Source organism: Coffea eugenioides, chromosome 9 (assembly GCF_003713205.1).
Source record: "Coffea eugenioides isolate CCC68of chromosome 9, Ceug_1.0, whole genome shotgun sequence".
Lineage (NCBI taxonomy): Eukaryota > Viridiplantae > Streptophyta > Magnoliopsida > Gentianales > Rubiaceae > Coffea > Coffea eugenioides.
The window spans coordinates 885,580-909,571 of NC_040043.1; the positions used below are offsets into that span (position 1 = coordinate 885,580).

Consider the following 23,992-nt stretch of genomic DNA (forward strand, 5'->3'; position numbering starts at 1 on the left):
TCACCTCTAACTTATTCGGATGGAGGGTGTTCCTCTAATCCCTTCACTTTACACACTTCTGCTACTGTGTCATATTCCCTAAAATTAGGGGAAAATATCATTTATCATATCTTCCTGTTCAAATGATCAAGTTCAAGAAGTCCCGCAAAACAGCTCACGACCGCCAATAATCTCATCTAACTCAGAGGTATACCTCTTAATTGGCTGTTCTTGAATCATGCTATACTCTTTTCTTAATTTCTTTTTTTTTTCCCCAAAACATCAGGAGTTATTATAGCAAATAGCAAGGGTGCATGTTCTTGGACCAATTGATACTGCAAAATTTGACTGTGGGTCATGATTATTCTTCCCCTTGTGTTTTTGTTGGTTGGACAACATCAAAAAAAATAATTATCTAATATTAAATCTATAATCAGTTAAAATAATAAAACGAAAACAACCCAAATGCATTAATACAGCTTGTGAAAACCTGCTGCCTGCTTGTTTGATCATTGACGCTGAGGACCAACGTGATTAGCTTCACAATCAGTTTCAAGTTAACTTAAAGGCATTAACCATGGATTAAATACTACAAAGCTTATCTCTCACATTAAAAATTTGTACAAGCCTGGAAGGTGCTGATCATTGGTTGCCTCAGGTATTAATAATGGTGAATTTAGTATGTACAACAACGTAATTGAACATTTAAATCCCATATATTGAATTGAACATGACTACTATTGGCCTATTGTATTTTCTCATTATAATTACTGTTTACCCCTTTAGTGGTTTTATGTTTTATCACACCGTCCCCGATTAATATTCAGTATTATCCACTTAAACTTCTATGATTTTCTGTAAAGTAGAAAATACATAAAAAAAAAACCTCTAATTATATCGTTAGCACTTTAGTGTCAAATAGAAATATTATTTAATGAATTAGAGTGAAAGACGTTGAGCTGCAAAGAGTCCTGATATTGTTTAATAAAATTTGCATGAAACACGTTGAGCAGCTTTTTGTATTGTTAGATGGGATGCAAGGATCAGCCATCTTTGACTCGTCGAAATTATCTATCAAATCGATATCAGCCGCTAATTTGAGCTGCTAATGAATTAATTAGCCAACTACTAGCATATATATATATATATATATATATATTACTATATAATTTGATCTATTATACTTGTGCATTAGCCAACTAGCTAGTAGCACTTCGTATGCACGCAAAATTGCCTATAGCTGTCTCAGTCATCGTGCTTATGAATTCTCTTTGCTTATTTGAGAACTCCAATTTTGAGTTTATGCTAAAAATTGTTTTTGAGACCAAAAAGCACTACCTTCAGCTTTGCAATATGATGATCATCAAACATATTAAAAATGTTCTTACTACCCAAGAAAATGTTTTTAACAAAAGCACCGCATCGCCAAATAGAGGCTACATAAATAGTACTCCATCTGTCCCATAAAATTTGTTCTATGTTTGCCATTTTTTCTTGTCCTAAATTAATTGTTATCTTAGAAAAATCAATTCAACCTTTTCAATGAAATTTTATCTTTACTTATTAACTGACCCACTACTTGGTCCCCATAATTATCAATACATCAAATAAAAGATGGCTTGTCACTAAGAATATAAGAGAAAAAGAAAAGTTCTCTTTCCTACTAATATCACTATCCATAAATTGCACGTTCTTTCAAAAATGACAAATTTTATGAGATGGAGGGAGTATTAATATCCCCACTTCCCAATTTACTATTCTTTTTTCTTCTGTGACAAGAAAATAATCAAGTTTCAACCATAAATGTTGACATTTAATTGTCATAAAATTTTCTGCCAATGTACACAGGAGAGGAGCCATCAAGTTAGGAGGGAATCGACTTTTCATTCTTGCCTTTTTTTTTTTGGTTAAATTTTATTTTTAATACTACACAATAATTGAAGTGAAATCATTCAAGAGACCCTATAAATAAGCTACTGATCATGATTGTTTCAAAATTGCATATTACCCAAAAAGGATGAAAATATCCTATTCAGCAGTGCTTCAATTTGCTTTCCTCCTTCTCATTGCCATCTGGTGGGATTCTGCATCTCATCCTCACCACGAAGAATTTGTTCAATGCCTTTTAAATTATACTGATAGCCCCTCTGATTTCTCAAAAGAAATTTACACAAAAAACAACTCTTCTTTCATGTCGGTCTTGGACTCCTACATCCAAAACTTGCGCTTCCTTTCACCAGAAATTCCTAAGCCCCGAGTCATTATCACAGCTTTGACTGAAAATCAGATTCAAGCAGCAATATTTTGCTCTAAGAAGCACCGCTTACAGATGAGAATTCGAAGCGGTGGCCATGACCTTGAGGGCACATCCTTCATTTCTGACGTTCCATTTTTTGTCCTAGACATGTCCAACTTCCGTTCAACCTCGGTAGATGCTAAAAGTCGAACCGCCTGGGTTGGAGCTGGAGCAACCCTTGGTGAACTATACTACAGCATTCACGAGGCCAATAGCTCTCTGGGGTTTCCGGCTGGTACATGTCCAACTGTTGGCATTGGTGGGCACATCAGTGGCGGAGGGTATGGTCCATTGACAAGGCAATTTGGCCTTGCTGCGGACAATGTCATCGATGCTCGGATCATTGATGCAAACGGAAAAGTTCTCGCTAGAAAGAGCATGGGTGAGGATCTCTTTTGGGCTATAAGAGGTGGAGGCGGTGCAAGTTTTGCAGTCATTCTTGGATACAAGTTGAAATTGGTCGAAATTCCAGAGAAAGTTACTGCATTTTCCATCACCAGAACCTTGGAACAAAATGCAACCCAACTTGTATACAAGTGGCAATATATTGCCTCAAAGTTACCACTGGACCTTACTATCACACTCCAATTTGTCAATATCAATTCCGATCAAACAGGTAAGAGAACTGTGCAAGTTAGATTTGTGTCTGTTTTCCTTGGTAAAGTTGATGAATTATTTTCAATCATGAACCAACAATTTCCCGAGTTGGGGTTGAAGAAAGAGGACTGCAGTGAAATGCTTTGGATCCAATATATAGCCTTTCACAATGGTCAACCAATTGGTGACGTTAAAGAGTTCTTGACCAGGAGAGGCTCTCGAGCTAAACTTTATTCCAAAGATAAATCTGATTTCGCCAAAGAGCCTATCCCTGAAAAAGGGCTTGAAGAGATATTGGAAAAGCTTAATGAATTACCTCCTTCTATGGCAATAATGGAATGGAGTTATTTTGGAGGAGGTGTAATGGATACAACACCGGAATCAGCAACTCCATTCCCACATAGAGGAAATTTGTACCTCATATTTGTAGAGGTTTTGTGGAACGCAACAAATCAAGAAGTGGTGTCTAAACAGCGTATAGATTGGATCAAAAAGCTTTACAAGGTTATTGGAAAATATGTTCCTAACAATCCAAGAGCTGCCTATGCTAACAATCGCGACCTTGATTTGGGGGTGAATAATAAAGGTAAAACAAGTGTTGAAAAAGCAAGGATCTGGGGTGCTCCATATTTCAAGAACAATTTTGATAGACTGGCAGAAGTGAAAACCAAGGTTGATCCTTATAATTTCTTCAAGAATGAGCAGAGTATCCCACCTTTGCACTGATCATGGTCGAAGAAGAAATGCCCTGTAATTTTTGGGAATCGAGGAGATTCTGAATTTTGAAAGGTTTATTTCAATTTGTTTCCTGGCTGGACAAGTCTTGTTAGCACAATCAAAGGCAAAACACTCACAAGTTTCATTAAACAATCAAAAACATTACTTGTTAAGGTTGGCCTAATCTTTTTCTTGTGCCATGAGTCTTCAATCCGAAATCTAACTTTGTCCAAGAATTTTAGTATCAATTTAACATCAAAAATTGGAGAAGGTGACAGAATTAGGCATATTGAGGTATAATGAGTCAGAAATGCTAGTTGACAGTGTGAAGTCTAGATCTATGAATACATTAAGCATCTAGGCCTAGTGGGTAGGGCTGTCAACCGGTCGGGTCCGGGCCGGAATTCATTATTCCAGACCCGGACCCGAATTACTATACCGGACCCGGATTCGACCCGTTTACCTGACGGGTCTTTTATTCTATGTTCCGGATCCGGATCCGGTAGGTCCTGGATCCGGGTCGGGTCTACCCGAACAAATTTAGCAAAATTTATAATTTCTAATAAAAATGAGAAAAAAATATATTTGTAAACTAATTTCTAACTAATGCAAAGAAAAAATCAAATAAGAAAAGAAATCAAATTGACTTTATTCAAATACATTACCCTGATCAAATTATATTGATAAATATATATTTTTTAAATTATTAATTCATTTACATCCGGATCCGGGTCTAATACAGGTCGGAATACTATATTCCGTATCCGACCCGTTTTTTTGTTTGACAAAATGGATCCGGATCCGGATCCGGGAAACGGAATTAAATCCCTATCCATACCCGCAATAATTTCACGGATCCGGCCCGGATCCGGGTCTAGACCCGACCCGATGACAGGCCTACTAGTGGGCCAATCGTGCATGAATTAACCGAATCCCCCAACAAGTTGGTATACCTTTTTTATTTTTTTCTCCATCCAAGAAAAGAAAATATGAATAAATTCCGTAAATGCATCGACCAGAAAGGTGTGCCAGTAAAGGAGTACGTAAGAAATCGGGACGACGTTTCCAGATATAATTACTTTAAACTTTTCTTTTGTATTTTTCATCCGGAATAGGTGTGGACAGAAACACGAGAAGAAAAAAACCGAAATATGCAAGAGAGTAAAATTGATATGTCACCCGAAATCATTAATTTAATCTTCTGACAAAACATTGACATTAGGATTTGGAGATTAAAAGGTATTGAAAACCAAAAATATAATTAAAAATAAAAGAAAAGTTCAACCGGAAATAATTTGATGAATGATACTTAATTGTTGAGTGAATTACATATAACCCCTATAGTTTCATTTATTACCACATGACTCTCAAAATCTCCACTTCACCACCTTATAGTTTTATATAAAGTGAAAATTTGACGAAAGTTAACCTATGTAACATCGTTAATTAAAATGTCAACAGTGCTCTTACCCAAATGCTAATCAATGAATGACTTAATTGCCTTGTATAAAAATATAGGAGTATTATGCAGACAAATACAAAAATCACAGTGAGAGTAAAGTGAATATTTATACAATCATAAACGGGTAACACGAAAATTAATATTTTATCACACGCGCTTTTAGAGCGCATTTGATATAAATGCCGTAATTGATTGTGCATTCTGTCCATTTTTCACTTTACATAAAAATATAAGGGGGTTATGTAGCTATTTTGAAATCTTGGGGGGTCATCTAGCATTATATAAAATTATAGGGAGATTATAAGTAATTTACCCTTAATTTTTTCACTTTATTTGAAACTTGTGTTTAGTGTTTAATTATTTTGATTCAATTTCTCAAAAATCAGGATTTTGACTAAATCCAAATCTTCAAGTGATCTGTATTTTTGTGAAAAATAGATATTTGTTTAATTTTTTAAAATAAGAATACAAGATTACTATCAACTTTAGCACTAATACAAAGGCATTACACATGAAAAACATTACAATTTTTCCCGTACAAATAATGGGAAAAATAAAGAACATATAAATTAACCTGTAGTTATACAATTACATATGGGGTTTTCCTCATACCTTCTTTATATTGTAATTGCAGTGATGCTTAATTGGTGCTGATACATAAGAGAACTTTAATTTATGCCCTCACTGAAGAAACTTGCATTATGAAAATTAAAATTTTTGTCGGAAATATTAAATAAATTATAGCATAATCCTTAGAAGCATGCACTATTTTAGTAATTCAAGTCCTTATATATGAAAAATCGATGGCATATTAAGGTGATAAAACAGCATAACTGATCTGCTGATCACATCTTTTGCAAGAGAACAAGACGCCATCTGCAAAAAAAGTTATGATCACTGATGTATTTTAGACTTAATTTCTGATTTGTACGATTCAGGAATTACTAAATTTGCCAAACGATTAGCTCCACAGATAAAAATTTTCCTGCAGAATATTGAGCATTCAAATACAGTGCGAGAAAATAAGTGCTTCTTCCATAAGGCAGATTTCAAGATTGAAATGCTATACATTTTGGATTTCATTCATGAACCTTTTGAAATTCTATGATTTAAGTTCAAGTTGTTTGTGCTTTTCAGTTTTTGCCAGGGTTTGAGCGTACAGAAGTTTACAGGTGTACCTTGCCAATCTTCCAAATGGGAGAAGAAAAACTAGTGCTTAAGCTTGCTTTGACAAACTGGCAACGCTAGGACTTCTTTGTTATTGAAAAATTCGCGATCTCTACAAATTTTAATCATGCATAGATAAACTGAGTGGGGCTTTGTATACAAGGTATGCTGTTCTATTTTCTTTTGTAATATCTTGAATTTTATCTACATGTGGTTGAACTATTAAAGTGATGCCACTTTTCACCATCTCAAGATTGTCTGCATTTTTTATACACAACAGGGCCTTATGTGATTCAGCTGGTGAAATTCCTTCTGAAGAATGCTGTTGTTTTGGAGAAAGATTTCTACGACGAAAACTTTTCCGCCTACTGGGGAAGATTATATTTCCCTGGTGCCATAGGGAGGCAGAAAGATCAGTTTACATTTGAAGGATTGCTGGAACTTTCCCAGAAGTTTTTAAGTTTTCCTAGAGCCTCCACCAAAGCCGTGGTTATTTTCATCTGAACTACTAAGCCAACCCATCAATGAAGTGGATTAATGTTGGACTGCGTTTAATTGGATCAACTCTAACCCATAACCCAACCGTTACCCAACGTACGTTACCATTCACTTCCAACTTTCAACTTTCACATTCTTTCAAGGGATTAAGATCCACTTTGAACGAAATTTGACTTAAAAATAGTTTTGAGTTCCTTTTTTTAAAAAAAAAAAAAAATTCATGCAAATATGCTGCATCTTTAGGTTTTCTACCTGTGTCTGTGAGATTTGTTTGCTTTTGAATATTTTCTTGTGTTTTTGGTTGGTTTGGTGGCTTTGATTTGAGGTGAAATGGAGAGGGAAGGGAGAAATGAGTTTATGCTTATTTGGGTGAAGTTTCCTTCCATTTTCAGTGTTTAAAGGTTTGAAATTATTTCAAATTCAAGGATATGGCCTTTGTCAAAGCCCACTGCCTGAAGGTGGCAGTCAATAATGGTAGCCAACAGCCTTGAAACTCCATGGCCATGGCTGCCTTGTGTTTTGGTGAGGAAGAAGAATGGTTGAAAAAAAAAGAAAAAAAGAAAAGAAATGAAAGTCAATGTTTTGATAAAGAATAAAATTGAAAATCAAATTCCGATTGTGATAAAAGAATGGGAAAAAAATTGCTATTACGCAAGGGTCGTTTCCGTTGGCAGCTAATGGCTATTGACGTGTAATCTTATAGGAACACTTGGATTCTGTATTTGACTTGTTTGTGTGATTTGGTTGCTCAATGAAAAATCTCACCCACCCAAAAATTATGTTGGTTTCTAATCCCCAACTCAAAACTTTTCCATGAGTGAACTCACCCTATCCAACCTTTTAGATTAGTGGATTTGAATTTTGTGTTTGATTTGCTTGGGTTTGGATTTAATTTGCCAGCTCTACCTTTTGTCTCTCAGTATAATATATATATATATATATATATGTATTTTTTTTTGGATCGATAACGCCAACTATTTAAACTATTCCTACTCTACGAAGGAAGGGAGCCTAAAGAGACTTTTATAGAGATTGCGGGATGAATTACCAGACAAATGCAATACTATACCCTCTGAATTTTTTAAGAACAAGAAGCGCTATATTTCTTGTGTGATACACTAAGTGGGGTTTCAACTATCGAATTAATGTACAAGAGAGTTTTAAAGGAATTGCCCCTGACCATTGGACCAAGGCTCAATGGTTCTCGAAGTATAATATATTCGGTGAAAGTTTTCTAACATGTATTGGTGTCTATACAGGTTTCTCAGCCAATTAATACGCTGCTTGGACACCACTTGTTCATCCCATGAAACCCCTTCACACATGATGTACACATTTCCTCTATGTGGGAACGGAATTGCTGTTGGATTTTATTTTTTGCTGGCTTCCCACATCGTTAAGAAAAAGGAAACACAACACTTAATCAAATACAACAATCAGAATTCTTCATCTGCTGGACAAAAATTTAACAAATTCAAAAATTAAAACTCATTAAAAAAAATGAGATTTTTTAATGATTTTTGGCTGTATTTTTTAATTTCAATTATATATTATTTTTTTATAAATTGTATTTATTTTTTATTCAGTTAATAATTATTGGATCGCAAGAAATCAATAAAAAACTAAAATATGGTGTTTATGAATGAGAAATAGAAATCTAATAAAAAATGAGATAAAGAGTGGCACGTGAGGGTGGGACAGAAGATTCATCCCACTGTCAAACAAATTGTAAACTATAAGAAAAAATTTATAAGAAAAAATTTTTTGAAAAAGTCAACGCTTTTTTTCAAGGGGGAATAATTTAGTTGGCGTCGAGTACTTGTTTAAGTACACAAGCAACCATTTAGTTGGATTGCGAGGCGGTCGATGTCCTCCAAAGTCCTAACTAATACAGAGTCAAGAAAAGGATGGATGGTACCTAATTAACACCTGGTCAAGAAGAAAATTTTGACAAAATTGCTTGTGTGTCTTCATGCAAAATTTGAATGTTTATTATGTTTTGACTTTATTAGTAGAGTATTTAGTTAAGTAACACGGATACTGTTGTTGGTAGTTTCCTTTTCCGCTTAGGAGTTTACTTTTTTATTCATTGCTATAAAGTAGGAAAAAGATGGGAATTTGGGAGACGGCTGGTTTTTCGCTTGATTAGTACTTCCGAAGGAGAAGTCAATTCTTTTTCTCTTTCAAATGGTAACAGAATTTTCATTAAAAGTAACCATACAAAGGTTTAATCAACTGCAGCAACTGCCCATACATCTTTTTTTTTTTTGACTAAATTGGTTTGCCAAGTTGTGACTAACACCATTTCCTTCTCTATTAGATTGCTTGATCGATTAGATGGATTCATGAAGACCATAATAAATCCGTTCCAGTGAAGCACTTAGGTGAAAATTTTAATTTGACCAAAACTATTTTGGTGCGCTGAAAAGCATCGTATTGCAATTTGCAACAAAGTCATAAATCTGATCAATTTTGACCAAAACTATTTTCATATGGTGAAGTTAATTGGTTTGATTGATCAGTGAAACAACAATTTTCTTCTAAATTGTATCCCTAATGACATGCTAAGAGTACAAGTAAAACTTCTACAAATACACTTTTTGGGATTTTAGTAATCTTAATCGAAATAAGGGAAAAAAAAACACAACACTTCAACAAATAAAACAATCATAATTCTTCATCTCCTGGACACACTAAGATACCAACGTTTTTCTTCTTCAACCATAATGATCATTGAGAAATTGGGATGCTCTGTTCATTCTTGAAGAAATTATAAGGATCAACTTTGGTTTTCACTTGGACCAATCTATCAAAATTGTTCTTGAAATATGGAGCACCCCAGATCCTTGCTTTTTCAACACTTGTTTTGCCCACGTTATTCACTCCCAAATCAAGATCCTTATAATTAACATATGCACCTCTTGGATTCTTGGCAACATACTTTCCAAAAACTGCATGGAGTTTTCTCATCCAAGCGATACGTTCTTGCATCAATTCTACACTCGTTGAATTCCATTCTACACCCGTTGTTTTGAACACTAAGAATAAGTTTCCAGCTCTGTGCGGGAATGGAATTTCTGATTCAGGAATCTCATCCATTCTTGCTCCAAAAGGGATCCATTCCATTCGCCCGGGCGGGGATTCCATCTTCTTCATAAGATTCCATATCTTTTTAAGCCCCTCTTCAGGAATGGGGCGTTGAACAAGGTCTGATTTGGCTTTGAAGTAATCTTTTGGTAGTGCAGCGATTTTGCCTAGTAACATATCATATGTTGATTCTTTTGGCAAGCCAAAATGGAAAGCGATATATTCGACCCAACTTAATTCAGTGCAATCCCCCTTAACCAATCCCAACTCTGGGAAATTTTCTTGCATTATGTACAGTAGCTCATCAACTCCACCCTGAAAAGCAGAAACAAAAGTGGCTGCTACAGTACTCTTGCCTGTTCGACTGGATTTGACAGTGGTCAACTGAAGTGAAATAAGTAGATCTGCAGGCAACTTTGGGGCAACAGATTGCCATTGATGGACTAATTTTGTTGCATTTTGCTGCAATGTTCTGGTGAGACTGAATGCAGTGAATTTCTTTGGAACCTCAACTAGTTTTATTTTGTATGCGAGAATTACACCAAAACTAGCTCCTGTTCCCCCTCTAATTGCCCAGAATAGATCCTCGCCCATTGATTCTCTATCGAGAACTCTTCCGCTTGCATCAATTATTCGAGCATCAATGACGTTATCACCTGCAAGACCATATTTCCTAACTAGCGGGCCGTGCCCGCCTCCGCTTACGTGCCCACCAAAAGCGATAGTAGGGCAATAGCCGGCAGGGAAAGCAAGGGAGCTATTAAATTGGGTAATAGCATAGTATGTTTCGCCGAGAGTTGCAGCGGCTCCAACCCAAGCAGTTTGGCTTTTGGCATCGATCGAGATTGATCGAAAGTAGAACATGTTGAGGATAAAAAATGGGACATCAGCAACATATGAACGACCTTCAAAGTCATGGCCTCCACTTAATATTCGCATTTGCAATCCATGCTTTTTGGAGCAATAAATTGCTGTTTGAATATGTGATTCATTTTCTGGGTTGATTATAGCTACAGGCTTTGGGGTTTTTGGTAACGTGAATCGCAGGTTTTGTGCATGCAAGTCTAAGGTTGACTGGTAAGAAGAACATTTGGGAGTTGAGACGATTTTTGAAATATCAATCGGGTGTTTGGAATTGTGGATAAAGCAGCTGCCAAAGTGTTTGTGGATATCGGCTGAAGCTGTTGATAAAATGGAAAAGAAGATGAGAAAAGAAAATTGGAGGAAGATGTTGGTTGGTTTCTTCATATTTGTGAACAGGACTCAAGAGAGTTGAGATGCTATTTATACTAGTATTTTCTCCCAATGTAGTGAAAGTTAATTAGCAGGTAAGATTATGTTAACTGCGAAATTATGCGCGCTGGAAAATTATGAATCTAGAAAGGTTTGGAATTTTCATTGACAATTTGTACTAGCCGGCCAATATAATGAAAGAAAGAAGTAGACTTATAAATTTTAACTGTCAATGAATCGGATGTAATTTTTATATTTGGTCCGGAATATATTTCGTTGTCTAAACTTCTGGAAGGAAAAGCATGAAGTTTTTGGTCGGTTTGGTGGGCTTTGATTTGAGGTGAAATGAGTTTTATTCTTGTCTGGGTGAGGTTTCCTTCCATTCTCAGTGTTTAAAGGTTTGATATTGTCTCAAGTTCAAGGATACACTCCACCGGCTGAAGAGGGCAGTCAATAATGGGATGCCGCTCACAAGGAGAGAGCGTGGTGGGTAATTCGAATTGTGCTGCAAAATTCATTACAGTCCCGAGTTCTTCACGGCACTATGAAACGGTGTACTTTTATATATATGTACTGCATTAAGTTGAACAATATCATTATCGCTGAAGTCCGGAAAAGAAAAATGGTAAAATACATATATCATTATCTCCTCCGTTTCTTTCCCCCAATCCCAAGCATTCCCTCTTTCGTTCTCTTCTAAAATCTTAATTGAACAGTGGCAATCAATGAGTTACTCTTTCTCTCTCTCTCTCTCTCTCTCTCTCTCTATTTGCTAGCCTTCTCCTCCATCGGCCTTGAAGACAAAATTTGCAAGATTAATACCTAGCTATGGCTAAATCCCAATCTCGTCATGGATTTTGCTCAGTTACGATCAATTTCAGCAACATTTTCGAGAAATTCACCGTAAATTTTGTTCATTTTCAGGTCGTTGTTCGTGAAGTGAAGGCATGGGATCGACCGAGCGCGACTCATTTCTCCGAGTAATTTTGTTCTACACCGAATGAAACCCTAGCTTTGCTCTTGAGAGAAATTGCTGCAGAATTTTCTTCGAGTCTTTGTCGGAGCTCTGTCGATCCAAATATGAGGTAATTAACCTTTGATTTTCTCTCTTTTTTTTTCCGACTACAGCTTGATATTTGTATGCAATTTCTTTTTGTATTCATGGAGAATTACTCAACTTTTCAAAACCTTGTAATCTTTAGATTTTAATGGTAGTTTTTTTTTAATTTATCTGAGATTTAATCTTATTTAAGGTAGAATTTTGGAAGCTCTGTTTTCAAAATGCGTTGTACTTTAGTGCACATATCTGGAGTTTGTTTTAGGATTTGAACTAAAATTTTGTTTGATGTTGTGGATCTTTTTTTTTTTTTTTGAGTGAGTGCTATGTATCAATAGGTTTCTATGGTATTTGTTATTTTACTACATTTTTGTTCGTATCTTTTTTATTTGCACTGCATTTTTAATGAATTTTTCCCAAAGACACGTTTTGGATTTGGATTGGGGCTAAATAGTTTTAGAACTTGTATAAAATGCTTCCTTCTCCTATGGATGATTTTGAAGAGATTTTTCCACTGCCGAAACAAGGTATATAATAGATGATTCATTGTTTTCTTCTACTTTGGATAAATTGGTTCCTATAGAATCAATACCTTTGTATGTCACCATTATGATTCATGAGACATCTCAAAGGGAAATGGATCAACAGAAAAGGCTGATCTTTTTGTCTAGTCTGGTTATTGTGAAAAAGATGGCTGCTGCATATGCATCTCTGAGTAGATAACTAAGTTTAGGTGCTCTTGAGATTTATTTTGATTAGCTTCCTCCCTTTTTCATGTAACTAATTAAGCATTAGCTAGAGAAAATTAGAACAAAATTAAGGAGTATCTCAATAGTAATCAGTAAGAAAATCCGGAATTTACTTGAATGCCCTTTTTTCTAACCACTTGGATCCATCAAAGTTACAAGAATTTCAATATTAACCTTCTAGCTGTGATGGTATACTCCATTAACTACGTTGTTTTAAGTTTCGCATCTTTATGCTGGCTGCTTGGGTTTTCTTTGCTTTTGGTGAACAGCTTGTTAACCAAGTAAAGTGGCCATTAGTGGCAAGATCATTTGTACTCTGAACAGCAAAATGGAACTTTGGAAGTCCAATAATGTGTTTCAGCTACTCATTCTTTTAATGCCTAATTGTTATTTTAACAGTTTTTTCCCCCTCATGTAGGTTGTTGCAAAACAATAGCATTTCAGGTCATATTCCTCTAGAAATGGGTAATCTCTCAAACCTTGAGAAATAAAATCTTGCCAGTAACAAGTTCTTTGGTCATATACCTGATTTTTTATTGGGTATTCTCCAGTACCTGTTGTATCTCAGGGTCTTTGAAAGAAGTAGCATGGAATCTGCAATTTTTGGCTTTCCAAGAAACTTTCCTTCTGGAAGACTTCTTTTCAAAGCTTGAATGAAAATGTGTTCTGCTCTCATGAAGTCACTGTCACTTTCAGGTACTTGGCAACAATCTTAGTGGACCTATTCCCAAATTTCCAGCCAGAGCATTTAAGTATGTCTTCACTATCATGTTAACTTCACGTGATATACTAGTTCAAAAAGTTTCTGCTTTTGCTTTGATTAGGTATTGAATGATGAATGCATTTTTTTAGCTAAGCAATCAATTTTAATAATGTCATTTTTTTTTATCAGGGGGTTCTCATTTATTTGATCTTTTCTTTCAAAATTGTACTGGAGTTTCTGAAATATTTCACCTTATTTTCAGAGAGGTACTTGTGGTAATTTTGGACAATTTCAAAATTTGATCAGCATTGTACCATACTCCATTAGCTTCTGACAATGTGTTTGTTATCATGATATGATTGAGCTTTTGACTCATTTATGGTTTAGTGAAGAACTAGATTGAACAGCGGATTGTTTTGCCTATAGTATTAATCGTTATTTCACATTAATTTTGGAGTTATGTATTTCTAGGTGTCATGCCGTGGTTTGTGTGTTATATTTTGTTGATGTTGCCTTTTCTTTTACTTCTTTACGGATCTGAAGTAAGTTAACTTTCATCTTCTGGATAACCTTTGTTGATCATGCATCATTAGTTAAAGAAGTTTGATACATCTTTTGGTTAATTAATTTGACTAAGCTTAAATGTGTGATAATTGAATTTCTAACCTTTATTACTTTATTTTGAGCAGAAAACAAAAGCAGACATCTCAAAATGAAGAAATTTCTCTGGGAATTCCTATTCATTTTAATGTCTCTGCATTGGAATCAGATATTGCAGACATCTTCGGGTAATTCTGTTCATGAAATTCTATTTGATTTAAAAAGGTTCGAATACTACTAGCTTCTATTTATGGATTATTGATCAATTGAACTAATCAAGTTACCGGTCAATTCTAAGCTACTGTTTTTTTTTTTCATAAGGAACGAATGATGTAATTTCATACTTTTTTATGTTCTTTTTTTGAAGGATTATGATTAGCTTAAATCTTCAGTATTTCGTTCTTTTCCATTCCTATTAATTGGAAGATGGTTTTCCAGAAATTCACTGTCAATTTCTGTTTTGTTAAATATTTCTAGGTGTTGTGCCTTTTTGATGTGTTCTGTTTTGTTAAAATTGCCTTTTCTTTTTCTACTTTGTGCATGTGAATCAAGCTGGAGTTTATCTTCTAGAAAGTCTTCTGTTGGATTGTGCATCATTACTTAAAGATGTTTAATATTTCTCAATGTAAAACCAAGCATATTATGTTTTGTAGATTTATTCAAATGTTTGCTTCATTTGAATAATACTTGCATTTACTTCATTTTGTACATGGTTAAAGTTTTGAAATAGAGCATTAGTAGCTTAAGTATTTTAACAAGCAAATATTGAAGAACTTCATGGGTGTCTACTAAAACAGAATATTGGTAGCTCCATGCTTTCTTAGACAAGGTGTTTCTACTGATAGCAATTCCTCTCAACTGTCACTGTGAGCATCTATTCAATTGTCTTGTGTATCTAAAACTACTTGCATCACTACATATGTAAAAACAAATTAAGATGGATGCCATATTTTACCTGGATTTGCAATACCATTTGTCAGCTTAAGAGATTGAAATGCTTGGAATGGTATGAACCACCCAAGTAACAGTACATGTCTTCCTTTTGTTTGGTTATTTTTTTTAAGTATTATATAAGCAACTTCTTACATATCAAACATTCATGGAGAAAGAAAGCCCCACGTAGCAGCAGTTGTTAGTAATCATTCCAAGGCATCAAAAACATTACATTTTGTCAAGTATGGATAGTCATAATTGAATATTGAAGAAACAATTACCCCAGGTACACTTTAGTCCACAAACTCAGATGAAATTGTGTTGCGTACCTTGCTTTTTAATTTGTTCCTAATATTTATGGATAATTGGGAATTTGGATGGCCAGGGATGTTAAGCTGCAGCACAAAAGCCTAAAGGAGAAAGTGAAGGATTGCAACAAGAAGGGTATGGACATAAAGTTTGCTAGGTGCCCATAACATAGATGTCTATCTTTTCTGTTTAAGACTTTTTTTCATTATTGTCTCACCTGGAAGAGCTTTTCAGATTCTTGTTTCTTGAGCAAAAAATGATTAATTAAATAATATTTTAATAATTTGATGACTACTATTTGTGCACGAGTTCCTTGTTGATATTGAATTGATTAGTCTTTTGTTATGCTAGAACCACCATACACAGAAGAAAAGGAGTAGGACTACTCGCAAATGACTTGCTTGAGATAGTGGAAAAGTTTCTGGAAAATGAGCAGGACTACTTGAAAATGACTTGCTTAAATTCTTCATCTCTCACCTTGCAATTTTATGGAATGTGGTTCTATTGGGTTGTGGATGTTGGTTACTTTCCCAAATTAGGAAGTGAATTGATTGCTGACCTTTTTACACTCTAGTGTTCAAGCATGGTAATGACTATATTTTTGTGTTATTTCGGGATTTTGAGACGTGAAGATACTTTTGAGAGACGTTTGATGAATTTGTGCTTTTCAAGACAAGCACTTCTGGGGATATGTGAAATATCTTGTCATTGTAATGAACTTATTACATTACAAGGAAGTTCATCCTTTTTTTTTTCTTTTCAAAATGATGACATGCGATAAAGTTTGTAAAATTTGACTGAAGCAATGTATGATACTTTGTTCTAGTGTACTGTGGAACTTTAATTTTATTTTGATATTTAATTTTAGTATATTTGAGCAGGATAAATATTGTACCATCAAAAAATTGATTTTTGGCTTTTATTAGTGATTTTTTGTGACACAATTTTATGTCGCGATAACATTATAGGGATATTTTACGGCACATTTTTTGTGCCGCAAGTACAGTGGCGACACTCAAACTAGCGTTGCAAAAAGCGATGCAAGTACATGCAATTAGGAATGTAATCGAGCCAAATCGAGCTTGAGTATTGCTATACTCGACTCGACTCGGCTCATATGTACCTAGGCTCGAGCTCGGCCGAGTCCAAAAAATCGATACTCGAGGCTTGACTCGAGGAGCTTCCTTTAAGCTCGAGACTCGACTCGATAAGGTTCGACCTTTAGGCAAGTCTTATCAAATCAAATTTAATCAAGCTTCTTGATTCGACTCGAAAAATGTACACTTCTGTCCTTATGGAATTTTATTATAAAAAAGAGTATATTGTAAATTCAATATAAATTATACCCATAATGGTCATTTTATAATTATAATATATATTATTTAAATACAACCCGACTCGACGAGTAGCTCGACAAGCCACGAGTCTCAAAATATTGGCTCGAAACTCGACTCAAATAACAATCGAGTAGCTCGAGACTCTGCTCAAACTTGGTCAAACCAAGCCATTGACCGAACTACTCGCGAGTAGCTCGGCTCGCATACATCCCTACATGCAATACATCGAAAAATTGCATCATTTTCTTTTTTAACAGCTATTTTTGTGACAATTGAATTCTATCGCTTTTGTGCTGCAAAAAAGTTTTTGTGGCACAATTCTGGCCTTGCGAAAAGACAATATTCTTGCAACAGCCTTGAAACTCCATGGCCATGGCTGCCTTGTGTTTTGGTCAGGGAGAAGAATGGTTAAAAAAAAAAAAAGAAATGTAAATAAATGTTTTGATAAAGAATAAAATTAGGAAAATCGAATTCCGATTCTGATAAAAGAATGGGACAGAAATTGCTACTAAGGGTCGTTTCCGTTGGCATCTAATGGCTATTGATGTGTAATCTTATAAAAACACTTGGATTCTGTATTTGACTGGTTTGTGTGATTTGGATGCTCAATGAAAAATCTCACCCACCCAAAAACTATGTTGGTTTCTAATTCCCAACTCAAAACTTTTCCATGACTAAATTGACCTAACCCAACCTTTTGGATTAGTGGGTTTGGATTTTGTGTTTGATTTACTTGGGTGGGTTGTAGGTAGGGATGGCAACGGGGCGGGGTTGGGGCGGGGGACCCCTCCCCCATCCCCCGCCCCGCCCCCGCCCCCGCCCCGTCCCCCGCCTCCCACTCCCCCCACCCAGCCCCCGCCCCGCCCCGCTTCCCCCGCGGGGTTAATAAAATTTTTGTCGCTGGGTTAATAAAATTTTATTATAGTTAAATTTTAATAAATAATCAAGTACTAAAATATCAACACATCATTAAGTTATTATTCATTTTAATTTTACAATTGAAACTCATAAAAACAATCAAACAAAATTATTTGAATACAATCCAACATGATGAAATAAATACAACTAAAATAGTTAAGTTTTCGCTTTTGGTACAATACAAATACAATCGCTAATTCATTATTGTGTTTGTGTTTTTTTTTTTTAGAAAAAAGTGTTATTCTATTAAGTGTAATTAGAAATTTAGTATAAATGTATTAGTAAATTTAGTATAACTAATTAATAAATTCTATTAGTAGACATGTCTAATTATTCGTATAATTGATAATATTAATTATATTACTTACACTAATATACATTATATAATACATCTAACTAATAATATCATTATCATAAGTTTATAACTAATTAAATTACATATTATATATAATTATATATATATAATTTTTTTTTGCGGGTGGCAGGGCGGGGGTATACTCCCCGCCCCCCGCCCCGTTTCTAAACGGGGGGAAAAAATTCCCCCCCCGCCCCGAGAGCCCCCCGCGGGGCGGTTGCCCGCGGGCACGCGCCCCCATTGCCATCCCTAGTTGTAGGATTTGGATTTAATTTGCCAGCTCTACTTTTTGTCTCTCAGTATAATATATATATATATATATATATATATATATATATATATATATTTTGGGTCGACAACGCCAACTATTTAAACTATTCCTACTCTACGAAGGAAGGGAGCCTAAAGAGACTTTTATAGAGGTTGTGGGATGAATTACCGGACCAAACAAATGCAATACTATACCCTCTGAATTTTTTAAGAACAAGAAGCGCTATATTTCTTGTGTGATACACTAAGTGGGGTTTGAACTATCAACTTAATGTACAAGAGAGTTTTAAAGGGATTCCCCCCGACCATTGGACCAAGGCTCAATGGTTCTCGGAGTATAATATATTCGGTGAAAGTTTCTAACATGTATTGGTGTCTACACAGGTTTTGTTTAATTTTCTCTTTTAGTTTGAACACACAGAAAGGAAAGGGACAATGCGAAATTAACTGGTGGTAGATGTCAAAAATATCTTGCCATTTCCATTACAATGATTTGTCAACTCTAAGATTCTCTAAATTGAAAAAGATTTGCTAATTGTGTTTCTTGAAAATCATAGCCCCTTTCTAGCTCTCACAGGTAAATCACAATCGTGAAAGCGATTAACAAATTGCTAAAAATTGGATAACGATAAATTTGATAGTGTAGTTCAATTATCAGCTGCCAAGAACAGAATGCTTTGAATGGGCATCTTGACCAGTGATAAACATATAAAGCCCTTTAGATTGCTTGATTAGATGGATTCATGAAGACCATAGTATATCCGTTCCAGTGAAGCTACAGCTATAGAATGTTAGAACCACTTAGGTGAAAATTTTAATCTTGACCAAAGCTATTTTGGTATGCTGAAAAGTATCGTATTGCAATTTGCAACAAAGTCATAAATCTGATCAATTTTGACCAAAACTATTTTGGTATGGTGAAGTTAATTGGTTTGTTTGATCAGTGAAACAACAATTTACTTCTAAATTGTATCCCTAATGACATGCTGAAAGTACAAGTAAAACTTCTATAACTACACTTTGGGATTTTAGTAATCTTAATCGAAATATGGGCCTGTAATTTATTAGTAAAGGAACACAAGATTCAACGATCACAAGTAGCTGTTGGATTTTATTTTTGCTGGCATCCCCCATCGTTGAGTAAAAAAAAAACACAACACTAAAACAAATACAACAATCATAATTCTTCATCTCCTGGATACACTAAGATACTAACGTTTTTCTTCTTCAACCATAGTGATCATTGAGAAATTGGGATACTCTGTTCATTCTTGAAGAAATCATAAGGATCAACTTTGGTTTTCACTTGGACCAGTCTATCAAAATTATTCTTGAAATATGGAGCACCCCAGATCCTTGCTTTTTCAACACTTGTTTTACCTTTATTATTCACACCCAAATCGAGGTCCCGACTGTTAGCATAGGCAGCTCTTGGATTGTTAGGAACATATTTTCCAATGACCTTGTAAAGCTTTCTCAGCCAATCAATACGCTGCTTGGACACCACTTGTTCATCCCACGAAACCCCTTCACACATGAGGTACAAATTTCCTCTATGTGGGAATGGAGTTGCTGATTCGGGAATTGTTTCCATTACCCCTCCTCCAAAATGATTCCACTCCAGCATTCCCATAAAGGGAGGTAATTCATTAAGCTTTCTCAATATCTCTTCAATCCCATTTTCAGGGATAGGCTCTTTGACGAAATCGGATTTAGCCTTGTAATACAGTTTAGCTGAAGAGACTCTGCTGGTCAGGGACTCTGTAATGTTACTAGTTGGTAGACCGCTGGCATAAGCAAAATATTGGATCCATAGCATTTCGGTGCAGTCCTCTTTCTTCAACCCCAACTCAGGAAATTGTTGGTTCATGATTGAAAGCAGTTCATCAACATTGCCACGGAAAACAGACACAAATGTAACTTGTACAGTTCTCTTACCTGTTTGATTTGAATTGATACTGACAATTTGGGGTGTGATAACAAGGTTCAGTGGTAACTTTGGGGCAATATATTGCCACTTGTATAGAAGTTGAGTTGCATTTTGTTCCCAGGTTCTGTTGATGGAAAATACAGTAACTTTCTCTGGAATTTCAACCAATTTCAACTTGTATCCAAGAATGACAGCAAAACTAGCACCGCCTCCACCTCTAATAGCCCAAAAGAGATCCTCGCCCATGCTCTTTCTGTCGAGAACTGTTCCGTTTGCATCGATGACACGAGCATCGATGACATTGTCCGCGGCCAGGCCAAATTGCCTTACCAATGGACCATAGCCTCCGCCACTGATGTGCCCACCAATGCCAACAGTAGGGCAGTAGGCAGCTGGAAATCCCAGAGTGCTATTCGCCTCATAAATGCTGTAGTATACTTCCCCAACGGTTGCTCCAGCTCCAACCCATGCGGTTTGACCTTTAACATCTATGGAGATTGAACGAAAGTTGGACATGTCAAGGACGAAAAATGGGACGTTAGAAGTGTAGGAGCTGCCCTCAAAGTCATGGCCACCGCTTCGAATTCTCATTTGTAAGCGGTACTTCTTAGAGCAAAATATTGCTGTTTGAATCTGATTTTCAGTCAAAGCAGTGATAATGACTAGGGGCTTTGGAACTTCGGGTAAAAGGAAGCGTAAATTATGGATGTACTGGTCCAAGACTGATGTGAAAGAAGAGCTGTTTTGGGTGTATATTGCTTTTGCAAAATAAGAGGGGCTATCAGTATAATTCAAAAGGCACTGAACAAAATCTCCGCGCGAAGGATGAGAAGCAGAAGCCCACGAGATGGAACAGAGGAGGAGGAAAGCAATTTGAAGCATTGTTGAATAGGACATTTTCCTCATTTTTGGGCGATTTTGGCACAATTTCTGAGTATGGTATTTATAGTGTTTCTTGAATGAATTGACTTCAAATCTAGTGATTAAAAAACAAAAGTGTCCATGGTTTCACTCCTAACTTACCGCCTAACTTTGATGGCTTCAGTCATGTGCAAGCTGCAAAACCACATGAGCAGCTCTTATCACGAAGAGCAGCTCTGCAGATTGGCAAGAAAAATTTCTGACCACTATTTTCAAAGAATTATAACTAGCATGCATGCATCGTTAATTTTCTTGCCAAAGAGAAACATTAAATTGGGAAGCAGCTCATCCTTAAGCAACCGTACACGGTAGTATTTCTTTATGACAGGTTGTCTTGCAATTTCTATGGATAATTTCAGAAACCTCCCTTGAAATCTTTGACAATTTCACTAATCTCCCTCAAGGTTTTTAAAATTACATGTACCTCCCTTTCCATTTAAAATGACAATATTACCCTTAAACATTTTTGACAAGTTAACTTTAAATGTGATGCAGAACTTTTGCTGATCATTGTTTCCTTTTTTTATTATCAAAATCAATAATAAATCAAAATGAAATGGCCCAAAAGCACAGCCAAATTATGGCACATTTTCCTTATATATTTAGATCCCTAGTAAAACATGATAAAAAAAATCCTATCATAGTGGTAAAATCATTATTATTATTATGGTTGTTTATCAAATAATAGATTTGGACATGACAAATTTGGCACATGTTCTTTATTATTATGCTAGACAATCTTATAGTTGTATAAGAAAGTAAATTAAAATACATTAAACAGGAGCATTTTAGGTTATTCATTTAAAAATTTGACCAAGTCAATGTCATTTTAAGGTTTGGTTACTAAAAACTATGAAATGAAGGGGATGTGTGTAATTTCATAAAGCTCAAGGGGTCTAAGTGAAATTGTCAAAAATATCAAGGGAGGTTTCTAAAATTATCCCAATTTCCGTTTAACTTTGGACTACTTTCTTTTTCCATATTTAATTACTACTTCTGGGGATATATGCTTGCCATAATGGTTTTGCAGACATGAGTGATGCCAGTATAACAATGTGATTAATCCTTGCTTTGTAGCAGATTTGATGGCGCGTGATTTATTCGTATAACAATGTGGTACAGCTCAAATGGAAAGTTATAGAAAATCAGAAAATATTGCTTCCATTTTTGTTTGTTAGCAATACACCTTGTATCATGTAAGAGCACCTAGATGCTAGATACTTTATTTTTCTGTTCTCTTCCCCTACTTTGAGCATAGAAGTAATAATAGATTAGAACATTGAAAGAGGCAAGTATGGTAACTACATGTATTATAATTCCATTAGACTATATGGTACCAAGGACATTTCGTTTGATTATTATAATTCAATTAGACTCTATGCGCAAATGGTCTTACATGTGTTTCTGAAAATGAGAAATTGAAAAATCAGATGCTTTGTCAACTCAGTCAGAGATTAGAGTCTTAAATAAATACCCAATTGTGCTTGAATTAAAATGGTTCAATCTTCAAAATGTCCCCCAACAAGATGGGTACTTCTTCTCTTAGGCAGTTTTTCGAGGTCGACTTGCTAAAATTGCGATCTGTAGTTTTGACCTGGAGTCCGTGGAGACCAATATACACACAAAAAGGAGAATGAGAAGGGGAAAAAAAAATCAAATGTGACCCAAAATAATTAATTTAATCCTGAAGAGAGATGTAATTCTGTCAAATCATTAAATATGGAACTTTCGAGAATGATAATTTTGGATTCAATTTCTCGAAAATCAAGATTTTGACTAAAAAAAAAAATTTCTCATGTGGTTAGTATTGTGTTAAAAGTCAACTTTCGATGAGGCATTAATTCAATGGCCAAAATTAAAGTTTTATGAGTTAAAAATCCTAAATCCAAGTTTTGCTAAATGTGAATTTTTTCTAATTAAATGGTACTTCATATCACTGTTTGTTGGTTCTTATTTGTAATACTAATAAATTATAGAGTAAATTTTTTATGCACTGAAATATATACACACTAACAAGTTTGGATGCATGCTTATATATATATATATAATTATATAATTTGGTGTTCAAATTTAAATTTAGACTATGTGGTATGCATTCAAAAAAAATTAATCTTAAACTAAAATATATTGACAGTATATAAAAGATTAATTCTAAACTAAAGTATAAATATATTGATCCCACCATGATGTTCATGTTAAAAAGGAAAATAAAAGGTTGATACTAGTAAGTCGAAGTTTAAATTTGAAATGCCAATTAAAAAAAAAAAGCCTCGTTGCTACTATTGATGAGATAAAAATGAAGTTGAAACTCAAGATACTACGTCCACGTTCATGATACTTAAGCTTACAATTAATACTGGCAGTGGCGAGAGGTTGACTCCTTTATTTTATACTGCTATTGCCCAATGAAGAAGGTTTCATTGTCCAATAAGGTCCTAAAACTTTATAGAGTAGAGTGCAGACAAAACAAGTTGACTTTTTTTACTTTAATCTTGGCCGTTGAATTAATGCCTCATCGAGCGTTGACATGTGGTCATCAAACAAGTTGACATGTGGGGGTGCAGACAAATAAATCGACGTACAATTTTTTTCCCCCCTGCTTTCGGATAATCAGCTGAAGAAAGGGTGCGGTGGGAACATGTGGTTCTGTGCACAGAAAAGCTGTTTCTGATAAGAAGTCAAGTCAACCATTGAAAATTATGGCAACTAGTCTTAGCTTCGGATTAGCAGCTTTAGAATATATTAACAATACATTAATCACTGTCAAGATAACTTTTATTTGCCCAAGTGATTTGAGTTATCAATCCCTATTAATTCCTCATTGAATGAAATAGCACAATTTTCCGTGTGGAAGCAAAATGGCCAAAAATTATT

General features: G+C 35.2%; 3 protein-coding genes and 1 long non-coding RNA gene across 7 annotated transcripts; 2 read left to right on the forward strand and 2 right to left on the reverse strand.

Annotated features, from left to right (window-relative positions):
* Nucleotides 1-1,965: 1,965 nt before the first annotated feature.
* On the forward strand, nt 1,966-3,598 carry LOC113783190 (berberine bridge enzyme-like 8). Its single transcript, XM_027329256.1, has one exon. The coding sequence runs from the start codon at nt 1,997-1,999 to the stop codon at nt 3,596-3,598; it is 1,602 nt and encodes a 533-aa protein (XP_027185057.1). The 5' UTR covers nt 1,966-1,996.
* A 5,848-nt stretch (nt 3,599-9,446) lies between these two features.
* LOC113783191 (berberine bridge enzyme-like 4) lies at nt 9,447-10,742 on the reverse strand. Its single transcript, XM_027329257.1, has one exon. The coding sequence runs from the start codon at nt 10,740-10,742 to the stop codon at nt 9,447-9,449; it is 1,296 nt and encodes a 431-aa protein (XP_027185058.1).
* A 963-nt stretch (nt 10,743-11,705) lies between these two features.
* On the forward strand, nt 11,706-16,212 carry LOC113782648. 4 transcript variants are annotated; one of them, XR_003469821.1, is made up of 6 exons: nt 11,706-12,121; nt 13,261-13,307; nt 13,394-13,623; nt 14,235-14,333; nt 15,464-15,522; nt 15,739-16,212. It is a non-coding gene; the product is annotated as an uncharacterized LOC113782648 (long non-coding RNA). The 4 variants fall into 4 exon arrangements; XR_003469820.1 differs by having other exon boundaries at nt 13,394-13,594; XR_003469819.1 differs by having other exon boundaries at nt 13,394-13,538.
* A 3,295-nt stretch (nt 16,213-19,507) lies between these two features.
* On the reverse strand, nt 19,508-21,103 carry LOC113783192 (berberine bridge enzyme-like 8). Its single transcript, XM_027329258.1, has one exon. The coding sequence runs from the start codon at nt 21,101-21,103 to the stop codon at nt 19,508-19,510; it is 1,596 nt and encodes a 531-aa protein (XP_027185059.1).
* Nucleotides 21,104-23,992: the final 2,889 nt, after the last annotated feature.